This window comes from Oreochromis aureus, linkage group 13 (assembly GCF_013358895.1).
Source record: "Oreochromis aureus strain Israel breed Guangdong linkage group 13, ZZ_aureus, whole genome shotgun sequence".
Lineage (NCBI taxonomy): Eukaryota > Metazoa > Chordata > Actinopteri > Cichliformes > Cichlidae > Oreochromis > Oreochromis aureus.
Genome location: NC_052954.1, coordinates 3,661,732 through 3,682,075, shown reverse-complemented (window position 1 = coordinate 3,682,075; position 20,344 = coordinate 3,661,732). Strand labels below are relative to the sequence as shown.

The 20,344-nt window shown below is 40.1% G+C and overlaps 1 protein-coding gene across 3 annotated transcripts in view; it reads left to right on the top strand.

The window, feature by feature from the left end:
* birc6 (baculoviral IAP repeat containing 6) overlaps positions 1-20,344 on the top strand; it is a 172,503-nt gene that overhangs the window by 123,836 nt on the left and 28,323 nt on the right. For all 3 annotated transcript variants that reach the window (XM_039621872.1, XM_039621873.1, XM_039621871.1), the window contains exons 65-66: positions 17,873-18,095; positions 19,485-19,630. In XM_039621872.1, the coding sequence (XP_039477806.1) occupies positions 17,873-18,095; positions 19,485-19,630 (369 nt within the window). The remainder of the gene's footprint in view (positions 1-17,872; positions 18,096-19,484; positions 19,631-20,344) is intronic.

The following is a 20,344-nucleotide window of genomic DNA, read 5'->3' as shown; positions in this document are numbered from 1 at the left end:
ATAAGTTTTTGGTTATCATTGCTCCTATAGTATGTGTTTAGAAATCTGTCATTAAGAAGTCTTACCACTCCATGTTTCATTATTTAGATTTTCCATACTTGAAAACATCGTGAAATCAATTTCCTGAAGGGTTTCTGACATTTGTGTTGCTGGGCAGATTAAAAAAAAATTGACCAGTTTTCAAAAATAAATTTAACTGAATGCTATCAACCTGGGAAGCAAAAAACAGAAAAGCAGTCTACTACTTAACACTCAGCGTTCTGTGGACAGAGAGAGAGAGCTCCCAGAAATATAATAGACTGTTAAAGTGATGTATGCTTGATTGTCAGTGAGAAGCCATTTATCCTTTTTTGAATAAAAAGGGATGAACAGCTTCTCATTGACAACTAACACCTATATGTCACTTTAAAGTTTTTGTTTACACAAATAACCGTAGCTGTATGCTCAATGGCTAAATGTGTTCGTTGTTGTTTATACACAACAAATATACACAACAAAAATACACACCCATGTCATATACATGTGGTTAATCTGATTACTGGAAGGTCATCTAAAAGTAATCTTGTTAGATCCTTGCAAGAGACTAGCAGGGGAACTGTTGAAGACAAAGCTACATGAAATCTTGGATTCCAGGGACTTTAGAGTAATTTTATATTGTATAGCAAAGAGAGAACCCCAATTTTCAGGCAATCCCCTGTGAATGTGAAGTTGACAGTTATGCGGATGAAAAACTGTCTTTTAAAAGTAAGAGACCTCCTGCAGAACCAGGCACAGGGAGCAGCAGACATCTACTCAGTCATCTACTCAAGAGCATGAGGAAAGATGGCAGAGAGGAGCAATAGTAACATGGGGAGTGAAAACATCATATGAAGCAAACCAGCAGACTGAACTTGACATGGTTAGAGATCACCTGATCGAATATATAATCTAAAATTTTATTTTTTTTAAAAGTTAACTACTGATAACTATGGCTATGAGAAAGAGGTAATATTGTGTATTGGTGCATAAAGGTTATTGTACCACATTAAATGTTGTATCTTGTGATCTATGACATCTGTTGATGCAGTGGAATAAAACAAAAAAAAAAGTGAGGCAGTAAGAGTTGTTAAGGTTTCTCATTGCACCCTGTCAACCCATCTTTGCATGCAGTTTCCTGCCTTCTCTTGTTCAGCCAAATAATTTTACCCTAATGATATTTGTCTGAATTTTAGCTTGTGTTTGGATTCTGGCTTATGATGTGCCAACCAGTGGCCTGGGTTTGGATCACTCCAGTCTTTGATCTCAGTGATAACTGCATTCTAGTTACTGCAGCATGGCTTTGTAATTTAGAATTATATGGAGGGCTGTCTGTACATATGTTGTTTTGTATGTAGGTAGTGTGGTGGATGATGGATTTGTTTTAAATGAAACAGCAGATGGAGCTGCAGATTGTTAAGCTGAAGATTGGAGTTTGTATGCTTTGGAATTTGTATGGTTAAATCCCACACCCATCCCAGTGGTATAGTTTAAAGGAGTCTACACTTTTCATACTCTATCCATTCATAATTTTGTTTCCATACAAGGAAACCCCAGTTCTTCATTTTATTTCAGTTTTCTTCTAATTAATGTTCAGCAAGTTGGTTAAAATGTTTTTTGTTGTTTGTTTTCTCTCCAGAAAGAGAACGAATATATTTGACAATATACTACTATATATACACGTGTACTTTGAGCAGTTTTGATTTGTTAAGAGTTGATTACATTTGAACTAGTGTATAAGGTAAGACTGCCTCGGTGGGTGCAGCTGGAAGCAGGTATATTTTGTGCACACTCAGGTAATCTCTTGTTTTTTCAGTCTGTCTTCTCAGACAGGCCTCTGTGTGAGCCAAAAGCAACAAAGCTGTCTGTACAGTCAGAAAGGGTTTTATTGCCAAATGTTGAGCAGGTTTTCAACATTAGGAAATTTCTGCGGTACTTAGTCCAAAACATCCTGTAAGACAACACTTAAATAAACATAAAAATTAAAAGTGCTAAGCAGATAAATATATACATGAATGCAAGTGAATGTAGACAGTGAGCTGCAGCACAGTTAAGGTTAGGTCAGCCCACTGCTTATATCCTGTGTCGTCTCATCTGGGGGCACGCAGGTTGTTAGTGCTTGAATGACCCTTTTTATAGTCTGACTGTAGTCATGCTTCAGATGTCTTTCTATACTTGTCTATCATTTCGCATCAGTTTACACATTTAACCCACAGAGTGACCAAAGTAACCATCTGCAAATTGTACCCGTAGTGCATTCACAGGAGAGCTGAGCCATGTGGCCCATCAAATTAATATTTGACCCTAGAGAAAACACGCAACTCGGAAAGACCCTAAAGGTTTTTTACAAAGCTTTGAATCTGCTCCAAGCTTATCAACCCTATATATAGTATAGTAGTATAGTCTGTGCTTTTCATGGTAGTTTTGAGAATCTTTATTTTTTTCATGCTTCTTCCATGATTTAAATGTGTTCCTACTGCTCCCTTTCATCCTCTCAACCACACAACATTTGACCTATGCACAATGTCATCTACACTGAGGCATGTTATGTTGGGTTTTTGGGTCTGCACACCAACAAGTTTGCTCAGTTATCATGCCCCTCTGAGTAAGCTCTGCCTAGGGAAATGTCTATGCTTACATACTAAAACGAGTACAGGAAAATTAGCTTTATGTTAGGCTAAAACTTATACACATGTTCTAGCATCAGTGTTTCTACCCTGGATTTGCATTGAGCACTTGCTATCATCCCAGAGCCTGTTACAGCGAGTGTATGCTACCTGTTTGTGCCTAATGCTGCTGGTTGTTTCACTTTGCAGGATTATGTAAGCATGCATGCTGGCTTGTACTAATGTGCCCCTGGTCTCGTAATTAAATAACAGCTGATAAATAGCATTATGAGTGTTGTAATTACTCCTCATTATCTGGTAAAAGCCTCTGACGTGTGTTTAAATCCTAGTGTTTCCACATGCTGTGTTGAAGCATGTCCTTTGTAATGCATTCTCCTTTTAAAACTGATATATTTATCACCCAGCTTAATAGCACGGTATAATGTCATGTGTTGAGTAGACATTGATTAGAGCTAATTGAAATCATAGTGTGTCCTGCCAAATAGAAGCTGGGACCAGCTGGCCCACCTTCTACATGAAAGCCAGGTGCCCAAGAGGGCCAAGGTGTGAATAAATGACTGACCAGAGCTGGTGTTCACTGGTCCTCTCTGCTTCTCTAAAGTTATTGTCTATGCTCTGCTTATTTAATTTAGCATCACATTGACTGCACGTGCACAAGAAAAAATACAGTCCCATAGAAATTTTGCATCCTTTTTTAATATACTCTAGTCTGTGAAGCTTTTAGTAAAATTTTGCTCTTTTTTTTTTTCCCCCATTTCCATCCATGTAGTATCCTTAACAGGCAGTTTAAGTTTCTTCATTCTACACCTTAGCCTTCATTGCCTGTTTCAAATCTGAGCTACCCCAAGGAACAACGGGGTTTGAAGAAACCTTCCTCTCCACTCTCCCATGCACTCTCTTAACTGGCTCGAGGTAACATTTATAACGGGCACTTTGACACACATCGAGAGATGGAGCACTTAAATAATTTTCATCTCATTTTTAAATACAGCATGGTCCAAAACACAAAATATATGTATTTAAAAAAAAAAAAAAACTGTTTTTTAATAAAACAATTAATTAAATATAGCTGAAATATTTATACGATTTTTCATATTTTGGGCTAAAACATACTTTGTTTCAAAATTTTTAACACTAACATAATTCAGCTGTTTGGTTTTTTTTGCTCCTGGTGTCAAAGAAGATACTTGCATTGCATTACCTTGGCCTCCAGTAACAATGTGAGGGATCTTGGGGTCTTGAACTTTTATCCTCCTTTTGTTGCCCTGCAATAGGCTGCTGGGAGCTTCCCATCCTGGACTATCCTGCTTCTTCACTCACCTATTTCATTTACTGTGTGTTTATACACCTGTCTGCATTTAATCATTAGTTACTTTTGATCTCTGGCTCTCTTCTGAAGTGCTTTTGTTCTGTCTCTATGGAGATTGTGCCCCTCCCTAATCCCGGGTCTGTCTGAGGTCTGAGGGAGTTTTCCCTTCCAACTATTGCCAAATGCTTGCTCAAATTGGGTCATGTCTTGAATGAAAAAGAGGCGCAACAAGTTTTCGATAAATGAAGAACCAAAAACTGCGAAACTCTGCCCACTAGGCTGAAGAAGTGCCAGAGAAGCAGAGCCCAAGAGAATTAATGGCCTGTTTGCCAAAGATCCATTCAGAGTATACGCTCAGCTACAAGGGAGCAATTGCACAATGGAAGACACAGCCAGAACTGAAATTGAGCGTACCATAGCAATCTTCCAGAGCAGAAACAACGAGTCTCCGGAATAAAGACCTGAACAGCACCAGAACCCGACAGCTAACAGCACTCCTTGATTGCTTGACTGCACAAATAAGGGCGCTGCTATGCGAGTACCTGAAGGTTGAGGGTGAAGATTAGTTGGTTTCAGGGCCTTGGTTGGTTTTAAGCTGCCACATGGGATGTACTATTGACTTATACAGGGAAGTGGCTGACATCAATCTTACCACTGGCTAGAAAGGACAGAACAGAGGCGCTCTGAGCATGGTAGAAAGGAAGACCGCTGCAAAGGTGCCCCAGAGACTATCAAACACATAGTAGCAAGATGGAAGATGTGAGCTGGGACTATGTACACTGAGAGGCACAACCAAGTGGCTTATAGTGTCCAAGAACATCTGTGATGCATAGAGATTAGAAGTCCCCAAGCCCCAATCGAACCAATATGAGACACCACTAAAGAAGGTGATGAATTAAAAACAGGGCGAAGGTCCAATGGAATTTCTAGTTTCAGACAGAGAAGCAGCTATGACCAACCAACCAGACATAGTTGTGGTTGACAAGATGCAGAAGACTGTAGGTTTGATAGATGTGACAACAACGTCAGGAACGAGGAGCATAAGAAAATAGAGAAGTATCAAGGATTGCAGGAACAACTGGAACCGGTGTAGAAGGTTAAGTTCTAAGTGGTCGCAGTGGGATTAGGAGCATTAGGACCTATAACTCCCAAACTGGAAGTGTAATTCCAGGCTTAACATTAGAGGTATCTGTCCAGAAGATTGCAGTCCTACAGTGCCAGCCCCTGAGCTTAAGATATGCCTACCACCGCAATGAGTAAGAGGGAGATTTGTTTTAAATATCCAGAGGTGGGAACTGAAAAAGTACCTTGTTAACTGTACCTGAGTATTTACACAAATCTGTTCTTTTTACTCCTCATATTTTCAAAACAGGCTTGTAACTTTAGGTTTAACACATTTGATTGAAGATTATTTCGCATCAGATCTTCAGACCTTTAAACTGATTTGATCCTAAATGGATGAACAATAACACACAAAAGACGATATTATTTGTGTAACCATCACTGGCTTATCACATACAAAAACATTAAAGCTGCAAATACATAATTTATGTATAATTTATAGTGCTATACTGAGGAGTTGAGGTTAACTAGGTTGAAACGATTTGGAACAGTGTTTTTGTTGAAAATGTCCATAATTGGGGTCATGGTGCCAATTTAGATCGGGTGTTAGATCGTAAAGATCCAATATCTGAAGGATGTACTGGATAAATTGATTAGCTTGTCATACTGTGGTGAGTTTATAGTAAAGCACTATTCTGAATTGGTGCACAATGGCTGTGTTGTTTATGGTTGGTGTTAGGTGGTTTGATGATGCTTAGATTTTTTTTTATTCACTTAATTCCAACTTTATGCAAGCTTGATATGATCTAGTTTAAGGGCAGTGTAAACAGTATACTGATAATGTCTGGAGTCCAAGCAAAGATGGCTCGTGAAACATCTGTTTACATCTTATGTATATCCTTAATGAGCAGTAAATCTCAGAGCAGCAGCAACACAGGTCAACTAATTACAGCCTGTCCACCAAGATAATCTTCTGTAGGTCAGAGGTTTTTGACTTTTACTTGACTAAAGACATTGGTCCGTCAACTTTTACGAGGTTTTGTTTTGTTTTGTTTTGTTTTGTTTTGTTATAACTGCCTGCCCCCCTTGTCATCTCTGCATACATCTCAAAACTGGAATTAAGTTATCTGGAATGCATTTCATAAATAGAAATGACACATGTCCCTTCCACCTTACTTCTTAATTCAAGTTCGTCTAAAACAGATATGATTTAAAGTTAAAACATGTTGTATGCAGTTAATGGCCATTTTGGTGCATCATGCCTGCTGATTAAACATTAGCATAATGTTGGAGAGTAATGGTCGGTAGTGGTTCATCATGTGGCAAAGAAAGCAGTTCCTTTGTTTTTTCCAAATGCATAGGCCTCACAGTTTGTCCACTCATTTGTTTTAACTGTTTTTTCATAGCCGGCTAAGGAAAACAATGCTTTTGAATCAAATGCTTGACCTTGTGCACAGAAAGTCTTTTGTTCTCTATACAAACCTGTACACACTTCAAGGATTTTCTACATCACAAGGCATATTATTGACATCAGTACAAGGTGAAAGCTAAATACGCCACAGCACCACCTTCATTCATTACCACAATGTCCCTGTGGATTTGCGAATTTGCAGTTTATCGCTGCTCACCCGTGGAATTGTAGATTCTCTTACCACACACTTCCCTCCTTGCAGTTAAAATGGGTAGATGAGCACTTTGAAGTGGATCAGGGCAAGGGTGAGACGTAAGATGCCACCACCAGTGATCATTGTTGTAATTAGATCCCATTCACGTAAAGTTATATACACGAATCCTTCTACGCACACACCTTGGGGGGTTTCACAGATGAGGCTGGAAGCTCGTTCTTATTGTTATTCTTGGGTGTTTATTGTTCAAATGTCCCCTATTCCACAATACATCTAGACGTTATTCAGATATTTATCAAAAGCTTTTTAATGCAGGAAAATGATTGCTACACTACCCTGAAATGAATATGAACAAATAAATAAAGAGACCTCTGCGCTCCCTCTGCACCTGACACATTTTACTCACGCTCACCGACTTACAAAGATGGACAGAGATGAAGAAAGAATATAGAGCATAGGCCCCATTTCAAATGGAAACTACATGGTTTAATTACAAGTTGATCCCATTCCTTAATGTCTTGCAACTGTGACTGCTGTGTAAGACCTGTGTATTATCAAAAATAGATTCACACTTTTGGGGGTTGGGAAGCACTTCTAGAACACCTCAGTATAGTGTGAATTTGTAGCACACATTATGTGAAGTTGCAGGTCTGTCGGAAGCTGTTGTTAGAGTACAGCCACATTGCTTAGGAAGAGTGCTGTATTTGTATTACTGTAAGGGCCCTGAATCAAACACATTTTGTGGCCCTGAAGACTTACAGGTGACCAGCAGTGTTTCCAGAAGCAGCTTCCAGTTGTCACTTTATAGACTTTGCTTTTAATCATATTGTTGAAAACTCCTTCCAGACAAGTAGCAATTATGGTCCCAGAAGTTTTGAATTTAAAAAGAGAGAAAATATATCGGTTTTCTACAACACTTCTTCTTTCCAGTAAGTACAACAGTCCAAAAAAAATCTGATCTAGGGAAATTTTGTTTTTCCTCTTGGGCCACACGGGGGAGTCAGTCCTGGCTGGGGGCTTGATGATGTCCATCTGGCTCCGCTTACCCTGGTTCCAGCCTAGTCCTGTTCCTGCCATGTCTCCCAGCCCTTTGTTATCTTGTCAGCTCATGGCTGTGGCTTGGCAATATGGCTTGTTTGTTTACATCTTTAACCAGTCTGTTGATTTCCCTTCTCCTCTCTCTGGGATAGACTTTCATTTCAAACTTCTTTCTCCAACATATGTGACTTTCTAATTAACCCCGTCCTTCACTACTGCTCACTTCAGTTTTTCTTGCATATTTTCTCTGATTTAGAAATCCTTTTCTTCAGTTTTGGTATGTCACAGTGTGGTGTATATATAAACAAAAATGATTACAAACAGGTTAAGAAATGTGCCAATGATGCCTAGCATGGCCAGTATGGACTCCTCCTGCTCCTCCTTGAGCTCCAGTGCCCGCACGTCATCAAGGGTGATGACTGTAGTACCCATGGTCCTGAAATTCACCTAACCTGGCAAGGGGGCACTTATCTGGAATAAAAGGAAGTGAAGGGGACCGTGTCAGACAAGCACTGAAAGTAACAGTTAATCATAATTGCGTATCTTTTCATAGCTCAGCTGCATCCTTTTTACTGTACTACTAATCTGCTAGTTTTTGCTCAAAAAACACGTTCAAACAGCCCTGGTTCAGGCAGTGCCAACATAATCCCCCCCCACCCCACCAGCCACAGGAAAATCAATCATGAATCAAATACAACAATGGCTGCGTAGAGTGGAATGGAGATTAGTCTTTGAAGACTGCTTCTTACAACCTGAGCTTCTTAGCTGAGCTCTTCAGTTGTGAGCTAGAAGCCAGCACTCAGTCAGCCTCATTTTTGGGTTACTTGGAATGAAGCTTTTAAATTGTTAGCAATGATGCTCATTGGCATTCTCCATGTTAAAATAAATTCGATTTAAAGATTGAGCATGCTACACCCACCTCCTCTGTATAGGTCTTAAATGAATAATCCCCCCTATCCAAGGCTCCTTGAAGTAGTTGTTCTGAGCATAATTCCCATTTTCCCTAAATTATTCTTAAATTCAGACAAGTCAAAAGCAGTAGGGTAGGAAGGGGAAAGTGGCTTACCCTAAGGCGCCTTAGGTGTAAGACATCGTAATCCGGCATGCTTTTTGAGTCCTCACAGAAAAACCATGGCTTTAAGGGCATTCTACATGTGGAGAAAAAAAAGAGTTGGGGAGGCTGGGTGAAGACTGTTCCAGTGCCTATGAGCGACAGACCAAGTGGCGGAGAGAGACGGTGATGCCACGACAGCTTCTCAGTGCTCAGCGACGCTTCCAATGAAAACCTCCTTGTGACACTTGTCCCCTTCTCCTGTCTATAGCGCCACCTGTCAAGTTCAGCAACCCTACCCACCAACTTCCCTTCTGATCAAGTTCCCCTTTGTCTTGCCAGTTTTTTTTTCTTCTTTTTTTCATCAGCAGGTTTGCCTTGCTGCTGCTAAAGCACCAGCAGCCTCTGCGTAGTGGTGAGGAGAGGGCTTCTCCTCATTTGTTCCCTCCCACCTCCCCTGAATTACTCCTATACTAACCGTCTGCTCCTTCTCTTGATTTCCCTGTCACGGCTTTCAACTGCCCTCTATTAGCAATGAATGCCTTTAAAAAAAAATAAATAAAAAAAAAGCCTTGCAAGCAATGTGATTATTTTTTCTGAATGAACTGATAAGAGTCTCTCTGTCACCAAGCTTCCTCTGAGCTTGGTAAGAACATGCAGCTCTCCGAATTACCGTTCTGTGGCAGGTGATATTCCAGAGGAGCAGGAAAAGCTGTAAATTCCAATGGAGCAGATTTCTGTAGAAAACCAAAAGCAGTCGGTGGGTCTCCAACACCAGTTAGTCATCGTGGGAGGACTGTGCATTGCATAATCAAGCAGAATGATGGCGAGAGAGCGAGAACGGATCCTGATGTCCGTGGCAATGAATTAGAAGAAGCATGAGAACGAGAGAAGGGGGGAGGGAGGAAGTGAGGAGGAGCAGGAGGAGGAAGGGGGGACACGCTTACTGTTGTCTCCTCCCACCACTGCTGTGGGTGCTGGTGGAGTACATATACTCATGCACACACTCGCTCACTTACCACCTAGCAAAACACAAGACAAATATCCAAAAAGGAGGCAAATTCAGCCTCTCTGCGCTGCTCTCGGCCGAGTTCAGTCATGCCCATCATCAGCTGTTATTCTGGAAGACCTGCAGAGAGGGGAGGAGTTGAGGAGGAGGAGACAACAATAAAAGGTGGTGGGGAAATAAAGGATGGATGTAGCTGGTTGGAGGACAAAGAGGAGGCGGCAGTGGAAAGATGTGGGGGTCTGCACGCAGTTAGATATTTATCTCTAACCCGTGGCTTCTGAAACAGACACCAAGCCTGCCTATTTTTTCTTTCTAACTTCCCCCTTTATTTTGTGATAGCACCTCCTCACTCTGCGGTAACCTTTTCTATGCTTCTATAAAATATTTTACTACCTTAAAACAAACTTGATGTTGATACATTTTTTATGTGTCATCTTCCAGTCCTCCTGTAGCACCATTGAAAACCATTAGTGATATATTTTTTTTAATAAAGGAAAAGAAGGTCAGTGTTGTTGGGCTCAATTACTATGTGTCCAGTTAGTTAATTTCTACTAAATGGTAAAGTACATAGTTGAGCACTCAAGGTTCTCTCTTGTTAATCCAGTCACACTCATTTATAGAGTGCACACACTGGATTGGAGCAGCTTGGAGTTCAGGATCTTGCCCAAGGAATGCGTAGGCATGCAGACTAGAGGAGTCTGCTTTGTTAAGGCTTTTTCTGCTTCATCCTCTCTTGTGGTGTTTTAGCTCTTGTTTCATTTCTGTTCATATGCACACATTTATTGCATCTATGTATAAGATAAATTAAATTAAATAATTTAATTAAATAATACTGAATTAATTTGGCTTCAGCAGTATTTAATTTACCTGGTAACCAGGAACAACAGGATGTTATAGGTAAAAGAGTATCTCAATATACTTCATCAATATACATACAAATATTTCAAAATTGTCCTTACAAACAAGGAGAATTTTTGTAACAAATAAGCAGTTTCTGCTGTTTTTTTAATTTATTTATTTTGGTATCATGTCTGGTTGAGAACCTTTTGTCTTATTTATGAGGTGGAATGTAGGATAACTACATGATGAACTCGGATAAATATGAATTTCTTTTACTTGTCATTTTAGTCATAGTTTGGAAATCATTGCTAATTTGTTCAGGTAACAACTTTGATGAATTAAAAGTTTTGCTTACATGGCAGAAACAAAATGTTTATCTAAGAAGGCTGTTTTTTCTTGGCCCCAATAAATAGTTAGAAATAGAAGCGAGGAATTGTGTTTATTTATTTCTTTCTTGGTTGGCACTTTGTTTTCCTACTTATTCTAACCCAGTTACTGTGTTCACAGTGTGTGTCAACCCAAAACTAAGTAGCCTGAGTAGCTTGAATTGTAAAGGGATTCTTTTTGCACAAAAATGCAGCCACTATTTCTTCTGTGCTTTAAAATGGTACAGAGCTCCAGGCTACTTTTTTCTGGTTGTTCCACACAGACTTTCCTTGATGCACATTATCTACGGTGTCCACTCAGGCAGACTGTGTGTTGGCGGAGGCATGTCACAGTCTTACTATTTCAGCTACTCCCTGCTCTGTTCCTTTACCCTATAGGGGTCAGGAAGACCTGACACTGTCCAGCCGTGCTTGAGTCACAGTATTTGCCACCCACTCAGTGTGACCCGTGTGCTCAACACCCGTCCCTTGTAGCAGCAAGCTGCCTACGCATCAACTCTCCTGTTTCCCCATTAAAGCGGACTCAGTAAACACTTGTTTAATGTTATTTAACTTGGTGTTATTGGCCGTTCTAATTACTGACTAATTGTGGTGGTATGTAGGGTTCATGATGAAAGGTGTCAAAATCTTGTCTCCATGGGTGCTAACATTAAGAAGAGCATGTTGTTACAAAGAGATCAGCAAATATCTTTTTAGTCACTTGAACAACTAGCAAACTTAGAACTTTAAAGTAGCAGTTAGCAGTTTAAGTCTTTTGTTTTTCCCTAACCATTGTTTACAATAACTCACTGCTAGATCAGAAACTGTTTACATCAGTTCACATAACTTCATCTTCACTTCAGTAGTCATAATGTTATGATTGATGAGTGTATACTTGCACGAAAGAAGTGGAGTCCTTTGGATTTCTGCATTAATGATTAATATAGAGTCTGAGGTGGCTGTAGCTCAGGAGGCAGAGCAGGTCATCCAGCGGAGTCAATCTAATCGGGAGTTACTCTCTAAAGTGTATCCATCATGTATGAATGTGTCTGAATGATAGATAGAAAGCCTTTCTGTAGAAAAAGGATTGAAATAAGTGCTTGTATGGCCGGGTATGAACGGTTGAATGAACATGCTACACTAACACATTTCCTCACAGATATTAGTAAAAGGGGACTGTTGTTTCAGAAGTCTTGGGATTTATTCGAATGCTGCTTTGCAAGTCTAAGATCTGCTGCTGTGTTCTTTTTGGAAAGATGAGGCATTCTTATGGCAGCCCTTCTAAGCAAACCATCCAGGAGGTCATGAAGAATTGTAACATTTAATGTGCCGAGTCTGAGCTGAGCTTTTTTTTCTCCTCCCAGTTTCTCTGACTATTGCACAGTCTGGTCATACAATGAATTTCCTGGGATGTCCGCTTCTGGGAAGATTGTCAAGTGTCTCAAATCTATTCTACTTACCTTGATGCATAAAACCTTCAAATTAAAAGTGTGTGTACTTGCATTTTAACATTTTGAGAGCAGGTGTTTCTTCTTGTGTCGTCCTTCCATTAACATGATTACTATTAGGTGTTTTTCTTACAGTGGCTAATTAACAGTTCTGATTATGTTTGGCTCTAATTCTTAGATTCAGTGTCATTTTAGCAGGACCCCCCCTTCTATGGAAAGAAGCAATGGTCATGAATTTTCTCCTTTAGATAATTTGTCTTGTTATGGATTGAGCACTTGGGTTTTTAAAGTTCTTGGTTCACAAGAAGTAAGCTTTGTTGTAATGAGCAGACAAATGTTGTTGTACTTTTAAATAAAGAAGGTGACCTACAGCTCACAGTATTTTTAATCTGTTTCCCTGAAATAACTGTTCTGATCCATAGTATTTGACCAACAGTAAATTACTGCACATCCCCAAGCAGACAGGAGCATCAGCCAACACAGAATCTAAATGAGTATTTCACTGTGGACACTATTTTTCGATACCAAAAATTGTCAGCATGGCTTAAAATTAACACAGCGATTAATTGAAAAGTTAGAAGCAGTAATTTTCTCCCCTGTCTACTATAGAGACTTTAATCGATGACTGCCTTTAACATCTACATCTTAACATCACAGAGTTTCTGGAGGTATGCAACATATGGATGTATAATTTCAGTAAGACGATTGATTTAAAACTAGTAGAGATTAAATGGGTGAACCGGATCCAGCAGTAATACTTTTGTTTCAAGCAGCTCTAACACATGCCACACTAATTAATTACAGATGCTTTCCTACAGGTCTATAGACCTGATAACTATTAATCAGGCTGAACATCCAGAATTGCTGCGCCAAACCACCTGTCTCCATATTGCCCTCTGAAGGCCTTAAATCACACAGAATGGAGGTTCTCTGTTCTCAGTGCTGCGATGACTGCAGGTCAGCACTACCAGAATGGTCATAGTTTTGATGGATGTTTATCCTCTTTGGGTTCCAGCTCATCTTGTGGCTGAGCAGAAAAGGTCAGATTCTTGTCTTTGCCATTTGCTCTATGTCATTGTTCAGTTTTCCATTTGGTGATGGTGACTACAGATATCATGGATATTAATTTATTCAGAGAGAACTGGGATATCCAAATTTATTCTAGAGTGTTCTGCACATTTTGGATTGGCAGAAATTGTTAGAATCTGTCTGTGCATAATATGGATTTTCCATCCAGTAGTTGTTGAGTCGTTTCACTTTAAAACCAAAATCTCTGTCACATTAGTTTAAATATTATAAATGTCAATATTTCCAAGTACATCTTTTCCCATGACACATTTCTGTGGATTAAGCTCATATTTCAACAAATGTTGGAACCAAACATTTCATAGCTGAGCTTGGTGTTTTCTGTAGGAAAAAAGTTACTGATTACAGGACCTGTGACTTTGCAAAGAGTGGTTTCCAAAGAATTTTAAATTAAAATATTTTACACTGAAATTTGCAAAACTAATCTGGAACCTAATAATAAATTGGGTTAATGGGTCCCCTTTAGGTCTCAAAACGTGGCTTGTAGCTCAGAAACCCCAAGTTGAGGAGTCCGTTGAAGTATGAATGTGTGTGAATAGTTGAATCAGCCAGGTGGTATGAAGTACTTTGAGTGCTCCAGTATAGTGGAAAAGCGCTATATAAGAACCAGTCCATTTACAATTTGCCATGTTAAAAAAGGATAGAAATATTACTTTTGCTTACAGAAAGCGTCAAAAAAAATTCTGTGTTTTGCTCAAACAGAGGTTTCTGCTGTGTCTTAAAGCAGTACAAAGTTTTGTGGTGGTCAACATGGGAATATGCTTTCTAATGCCTATGTTCCTTCTTAAACTGTCTGATTTTAATCTCGTTGCGTTTTGCTTATTTGTTTAAAAGATGCTTGAATATTCTTTTTTTCCCATTCAGTAGAGCCTGCTCAAAAAGGAAGGGAAACTTCCTTTTAAAAGGAAGGGAAAACTTCCTTTTAAGGTTGGAGAAAACAACCAGACATTGACACATCATAGGAGGAGAATTTCAGATTCGATTGCCCACAGTAATTACATAGATGTATCTGGAGGGGATTGAGATTTCTTGCTAGGTGTCATCCACAGACAGTGGTTAAAGGATTAAAGCTCTGGGAGGTCAGTGTTGTGCAGATGCAAGGAGTAGAACAGAAAGGACCTGGAAATTTCAATATAAATGTAAAACAGTCTGGGAGCCACAAACAAGAGCGGTGGCTGACACTTCAAGGCAACCACACACACACACACACACACACACACACACACACACACACACACACACACACAAACAAATAGATATCCCTTTGAAGAAAATGATATGGCTTGTTAGCCTGTTCAGGCTTTTTGCACTGTCTCAACAGACCCTTGTATTCGATGGCTTCTGTAAAGTGCTGCTTCATGCAACCAACAAGCAATAGCTGAAAATTAGCCCAACACTGAGTCATAAATCCCGTTTGCCAAATAGTTTATTTTTTTAAACAAACAAAACAAAAAACAAGCAACCTCTTTCAAACACTTTCGGAACCCCTTTCTCCATTCCTGTGGCTACTTGTCATCAGACTTTGACAGAAGGCAGCCAAACCTTGAAAAGGAGACATTGTCAAATAGTGTGCTCCTTGTAGCCAGACCGGAATATCTTGAAACATCTTGAAATAGAACTACAAGACTGACTTTTCATAATTAACAAAAAAACTCTTTTGCCCAGTGTGAAGTAGCTAAGCATCTAGGCAAGTTCACTGTTATTTATGGTCTTTCATATATTCTTACCTAAGACATGCTTGGGGGTGTTTTGGGCTCTTGTAGAGACCTTTCTGTATGTTTTCTGGCGCTACGCGGTGGTGTGGACTGCACCTTGATCTTGAGCACTGTGGGTTGCGGCTCCTTGAGGTCTTTGGGTTTGTGTGGCCGCTGGGCTGCAAAGCCCTCAGCTACCAGCAAGGTTGAAAAATTGTCACCGCCGTCTCTCCTGGATCCCGACGTGCAGGAAATGTACAAGTGTACCAGCACTCCTCAGGACAGACCTCAAGCGGCCCCTCCTCCTCCCCCAGCTGTTGTGACCAGGAGGAGGAAGAAGCAGCCCACCTAACAGCCTCTCCTCGAGGAGAGAGCGAGCCCAGCTTGCCCGCCTCATTGGCTGCTCTTCCCCAATCCAGCTGTGTTCCAGAGCAAGTTCAACAGGACATGTTCCACACAGAGTGCAGAATTTGAGCCAGCGTTCCTGTCACTGGACCCGAAAGAGCCAAAGTTTGCAGTGTTGTTTCACAAGCACTTCTCTCATGCGTTCTGTATTTTAAAAAAAAGTCCAGACATGCACATCCGGTTAGTTTCCCTAAGGCACTGTCAAGTGTTGTAAAACACTTGGAAAAAATCAAACATGCGGAAAAACAGAGCAATGCTGTCTGCCATAACGCAGACCGTGGAAACTCGTGTTTCCGCAGTTGTCAGATATAGACGTGCCCGTCACAGGTGATGGGACACCGGCATGGCCCTGCTCAGTGGCCACATACATCAATGACTGGGTGGTGGCAGCCCCAACCCGACAGGGAGTGGCTTGTCACACAGATGCTCTTATACACCATCTGGAGAGTTTAGGTTTCCAGATAAATGTGGAAAAACGCTGTAAATTGCCTAAATCTAGGCCACTGGCTCCATCATGGGACCTTCCCACAGTATTAGGTGCGTTATCCTGTTTCCCATTTGAACCCCTGGAAGATGTTTAGGTAAAATTTCTGTCCTTGAAGACAGCTCTATTGATTGCTTTAGCTTTGGCTAAGCATTTAGGAGGAGAAATCCACGCTCTCTCAGTGCATCAGTCATGCATTCAGTTCTCCTCAGATAATACTTAGGTCAATATGCGGCTCAACCTCGCCTTTATCCCAAAGGTTGTCGGCACATGTTCCCCTGTAGAACTGCCGGCCTTTTTTACACCACCTTTCACCTCAAAGGAGCAACAGCAGCTGCACACCTTGTGTCCAGTCTGTGCTCTGCATACTTATATGGACAGAACCCAGTGTCAGACAAAATGACCAGCTGTTTGTGTCCTGCTCTAAACCACATATGGGAAAGACTGTGTCTAAACCTCACACATTGTTGTTCTCTAAATAGCATGAGGGAGTGAGTGTCTCACTAGACCACCCTCCTTGATATGGAAGTGAGGAAGAGGTGGACTTGTTGTGAATGATATCTGATGCTATATCAGCCTTATATAGGGATGCACTAGCCCCTCCTGACATGGGCGTCACTTAACCGGCGTAATGTCATTTGAGCTTCTGATGAGGTCACGCAGGAGGCGTTCCCATAGTGAGACACTCACTCATGCTACTCAGAGAACTGGGGTTATATACATAACCTTTTTTGCTGGTTTTTAACCTTTCTTTCTTGTAAAATGTTTGTGTTGATGGCATATGACATCTCATATAATTATTATAGAAAAAGAAAATGTAGAGAACAGAGAAAGCAGAGAGACCGTTTCTCAACGTGTGTGCTGCCAAGCACAAACCTCCATTCAGCATACGTCTCTAGCTGGCTCAGGCTGCAGGGCCATCCAGATCCTGTTATTTCAGACCTCACTTGTTGACAAGAAGTAAGAGCTGTAAGGTTTGGTTTGTGACTTTAGATAGGACAGAGATAGACCACTGATTGACTGACACACACACACACACACACACACACACACACACACACACAGAGAGACAGACCAAACATATCTGCTCAGTACCAAGCTCCCAGTGTCTACCTCAGATACTATTTTCATCTTAAAGACTTGTGATATTCCTGGTGTATTCAGGGTTTGGCATTATTTGCTATTATATGAAACATACCCTGCTCTTTAAAGCCTGTTATACTGCTGATAAAGGTTTGTTTTTTTACAACCCTTTTCACAAGTTTGCTATCTCAAAGTCCTATTGATCGATCATGTTCTTACAACACCCACATTCTCTGCAATCAGTTTAATCTCATAGCATCTGACTTTTTCTTCTTTCTTTGTTCAGCAGAGGTATACACTTATTACAAGCCACTCAATAAATGCTTTTATAATGTTTTCTTGTGAAATGCTACTTAAAAAAAAAAAAATACAAAACAAAGTGTAATACTGCAGCTTTTATTTGAAATCCTAGAAAGCTATTACATAAGAATAAGTCTTGGTTATGTTGTTGGAAAACCTCCATCTCCTTTAGGCTGCAGGGCAGAAGTCTTTAGTCATTAGTTTACCTTCACGAGTGCCTGGAAGCTGCAGAAAGAACTCCACTACTTTGTTCATAAGTTCTGCTGAAATATTGAATCATGTCATTAGTGGCTGCACTGAACACACGTGTTCAGATGGTGAGCAACTTCACAGCAATCAGTTTTCTGGACCATGATGTTGGGAATGGTGACCCTAGATTGGGTTATATCTACCAGTAAGCATGTAACGCTGTATCCACATTGTCTCTACAGTTCTAGATATGGCACGCCACGTCCCCCTCTATCGAGCACTACTGGAGCTGCTGAGGGCCATTTCTACCTGCACGGCACTGGTTCCTCTGCTGCTGCCTCTGACTGGAGACCCAGGCCAGGATGAGGAAGAAGAGGATGAAGAGCATGCTGAGGGCCAAACCTCTGTTGGGATGCTGTTGGCAAAGATGAAAACATGCGTTGACACATACACCAATCGCCTCAGGTGACACAAATAAAATCAAGTGGGAATAATTCTTTTCACCTTAATAGAAAGCTTTAATGAGTTTAAGGTTTTTAATTTTTAATTGATCTCAATTATTTAAACCATTTATGGGCTTTTTTTGTTTGTTTGTTTTGGTTTGGTTTTTCGGGGGGTTTTTTGGTACCAAGTCTTAAGACTTTTTCATTGCATTTTAGATTACAAATCAGATCCTTTATGTCACCAGACATTTAAGTTGAATAGTTGGATGTAGCCAAGACCTTACTATCCCAGTTCTTCATTATCATTAACCCTACAATACTGCTGAAGATGGGCTCTTTATATCTCAAGCTGTGTTCACACTTACCATTAAAATGTACCCCAAAAGGGACACTGCCTGTGCTCTCTATAAAAAAATGTATGTGCATTTTTTTGTTATATCCAGTATGCTCAGCTCAACCACTGCTGCTGTAAGCTTTTCGACAACATACTGTAGTGAGATTGACACACACACACACACACATACACACACATTGTGTACATACATGTCACAGTGCCTTGTTATGAATGATGTATTTGAAGGTATTTTTAGAAAATGCCTGCCATGAATGTTGCAGTAGCTGTCATGCTGCCAGCATAGTTTATTTAACATACCAAGGGGCAGCAAACCTTATAGTTCATAACAAGTTAGTGAGAGCGAGATAGCTTATTGAAGGCATACAATGCTTGGCTCAGGTAAAATTTTGAGTCACAGAATCCATGTCAGGTGTAATGGGAATGTCTGTGATATAACCCAAGGGACAGATGTCATTTAAAATGCTTGACCTTTATTGCATCGCCTTTCCTTTTGTTGTGTGGAGCATCATTTTGATGGCCATAGGACATTATACACTCACAGTTCTCACATTCCAGGTTCACACACAAATAGGAACTTTAATTTGTTTTAAAAATTGAAGAAAAATACCCAGGCACTAAGAGTGATCACTTGAACTGTCAGGTAGTTTCCCAGAGACTTGTCTTCATTTTTAAGTCACAATTCTGGGTTGATGAAAGCAGCTGTTGGACCCATATATTTGGCAGAATGTAAAATACTGTTTTAAAATGTGCAAAGCAAAGTTCTAAGAGTGACCTTGGAAGAGAAGCACCACACAAACATGCTGTTGTCTTATATAGCAATTTTATTTTCTTTCAGGGTAAAAATGTGTGAACTGGGGATGAGGATTGTTATCTGGATTACTGGCCTGGTTATATTCCCAGAGAAGTGGATAATTTAAATAACAGGCAACAGATCTTAATAATAATAATAATAATAATAATTTATAGCAATAAAACCTGCATCCATATAATCATCTTTTGTTTCAGAAAACTTTGTAAAAAAAAGTTATTAAACAGCACAATCTGTGTGTGTTCCAGGTCAAAGAAAGATAAAAGTAAAGGTGTGGCAAAATCAGAGAGCTCAGACCCAGAGCCCGAGGGTTTGACTCTGCTGGTGCCTGACATCCAGAGGACAGCTGAGATAGTCTACGCTGCTACTACAAACCTACGGCAGGCCAACCAGGGTATGTATACACAGCCTAACATGAGGCTTTATTGCCTAAAAAAACAACTGTATTTGCCAAGTTCTCATTCTCTGCACTATTTACTCTAAATCTGAAGGCTCTCAGGTCACAGTGTTCAGTGCATTTAAGTGAACACAGCACATACCCAGATTTGTATAAAAACAAGTTTGAAATTCAAATATTTAAAAAAATAAATGTAAAGCTCTTACACGCCCCTCCCTCCCTCCAAATTTCCTGTGTCACAACTTGAGCTGAATGATTTTAGCAGGTACCAGATCTATTGTCTTTAGCTTATCAAAGTCTAAATGACTGACTGCAGCCCGACAGTTTAATTTCAATCAAGGACACCATTGGACTGTTATTGAAAATTGAACTTGATCAAACTGCCTGAAACTGCAGGTCACATTCACTATTATCTAAATCTCCTTCTAATGTTAGCCTGTAGCTTTTGTGGTGGATGATAGACTATATGCTAGTAAGATAAGATAAGATAACCTTTATTAGTCCCACACGTGGGAAATTTGTTCTGAGGTCTTGTTTAAAATTGCTCCACATTCCTTGGCCTATGTTTTGGGGGGGTTTTCTCCCTCCTCCAAGGTGGGTTCTGAAATGTCTTATGAGCCCTACAAAGATAAACAGTCAGTTAAAATTGTAACACAAGATTCAGACTAAAAAATAGAAAAGGCCAAAGTACATGTGACCTAACCTGTATAA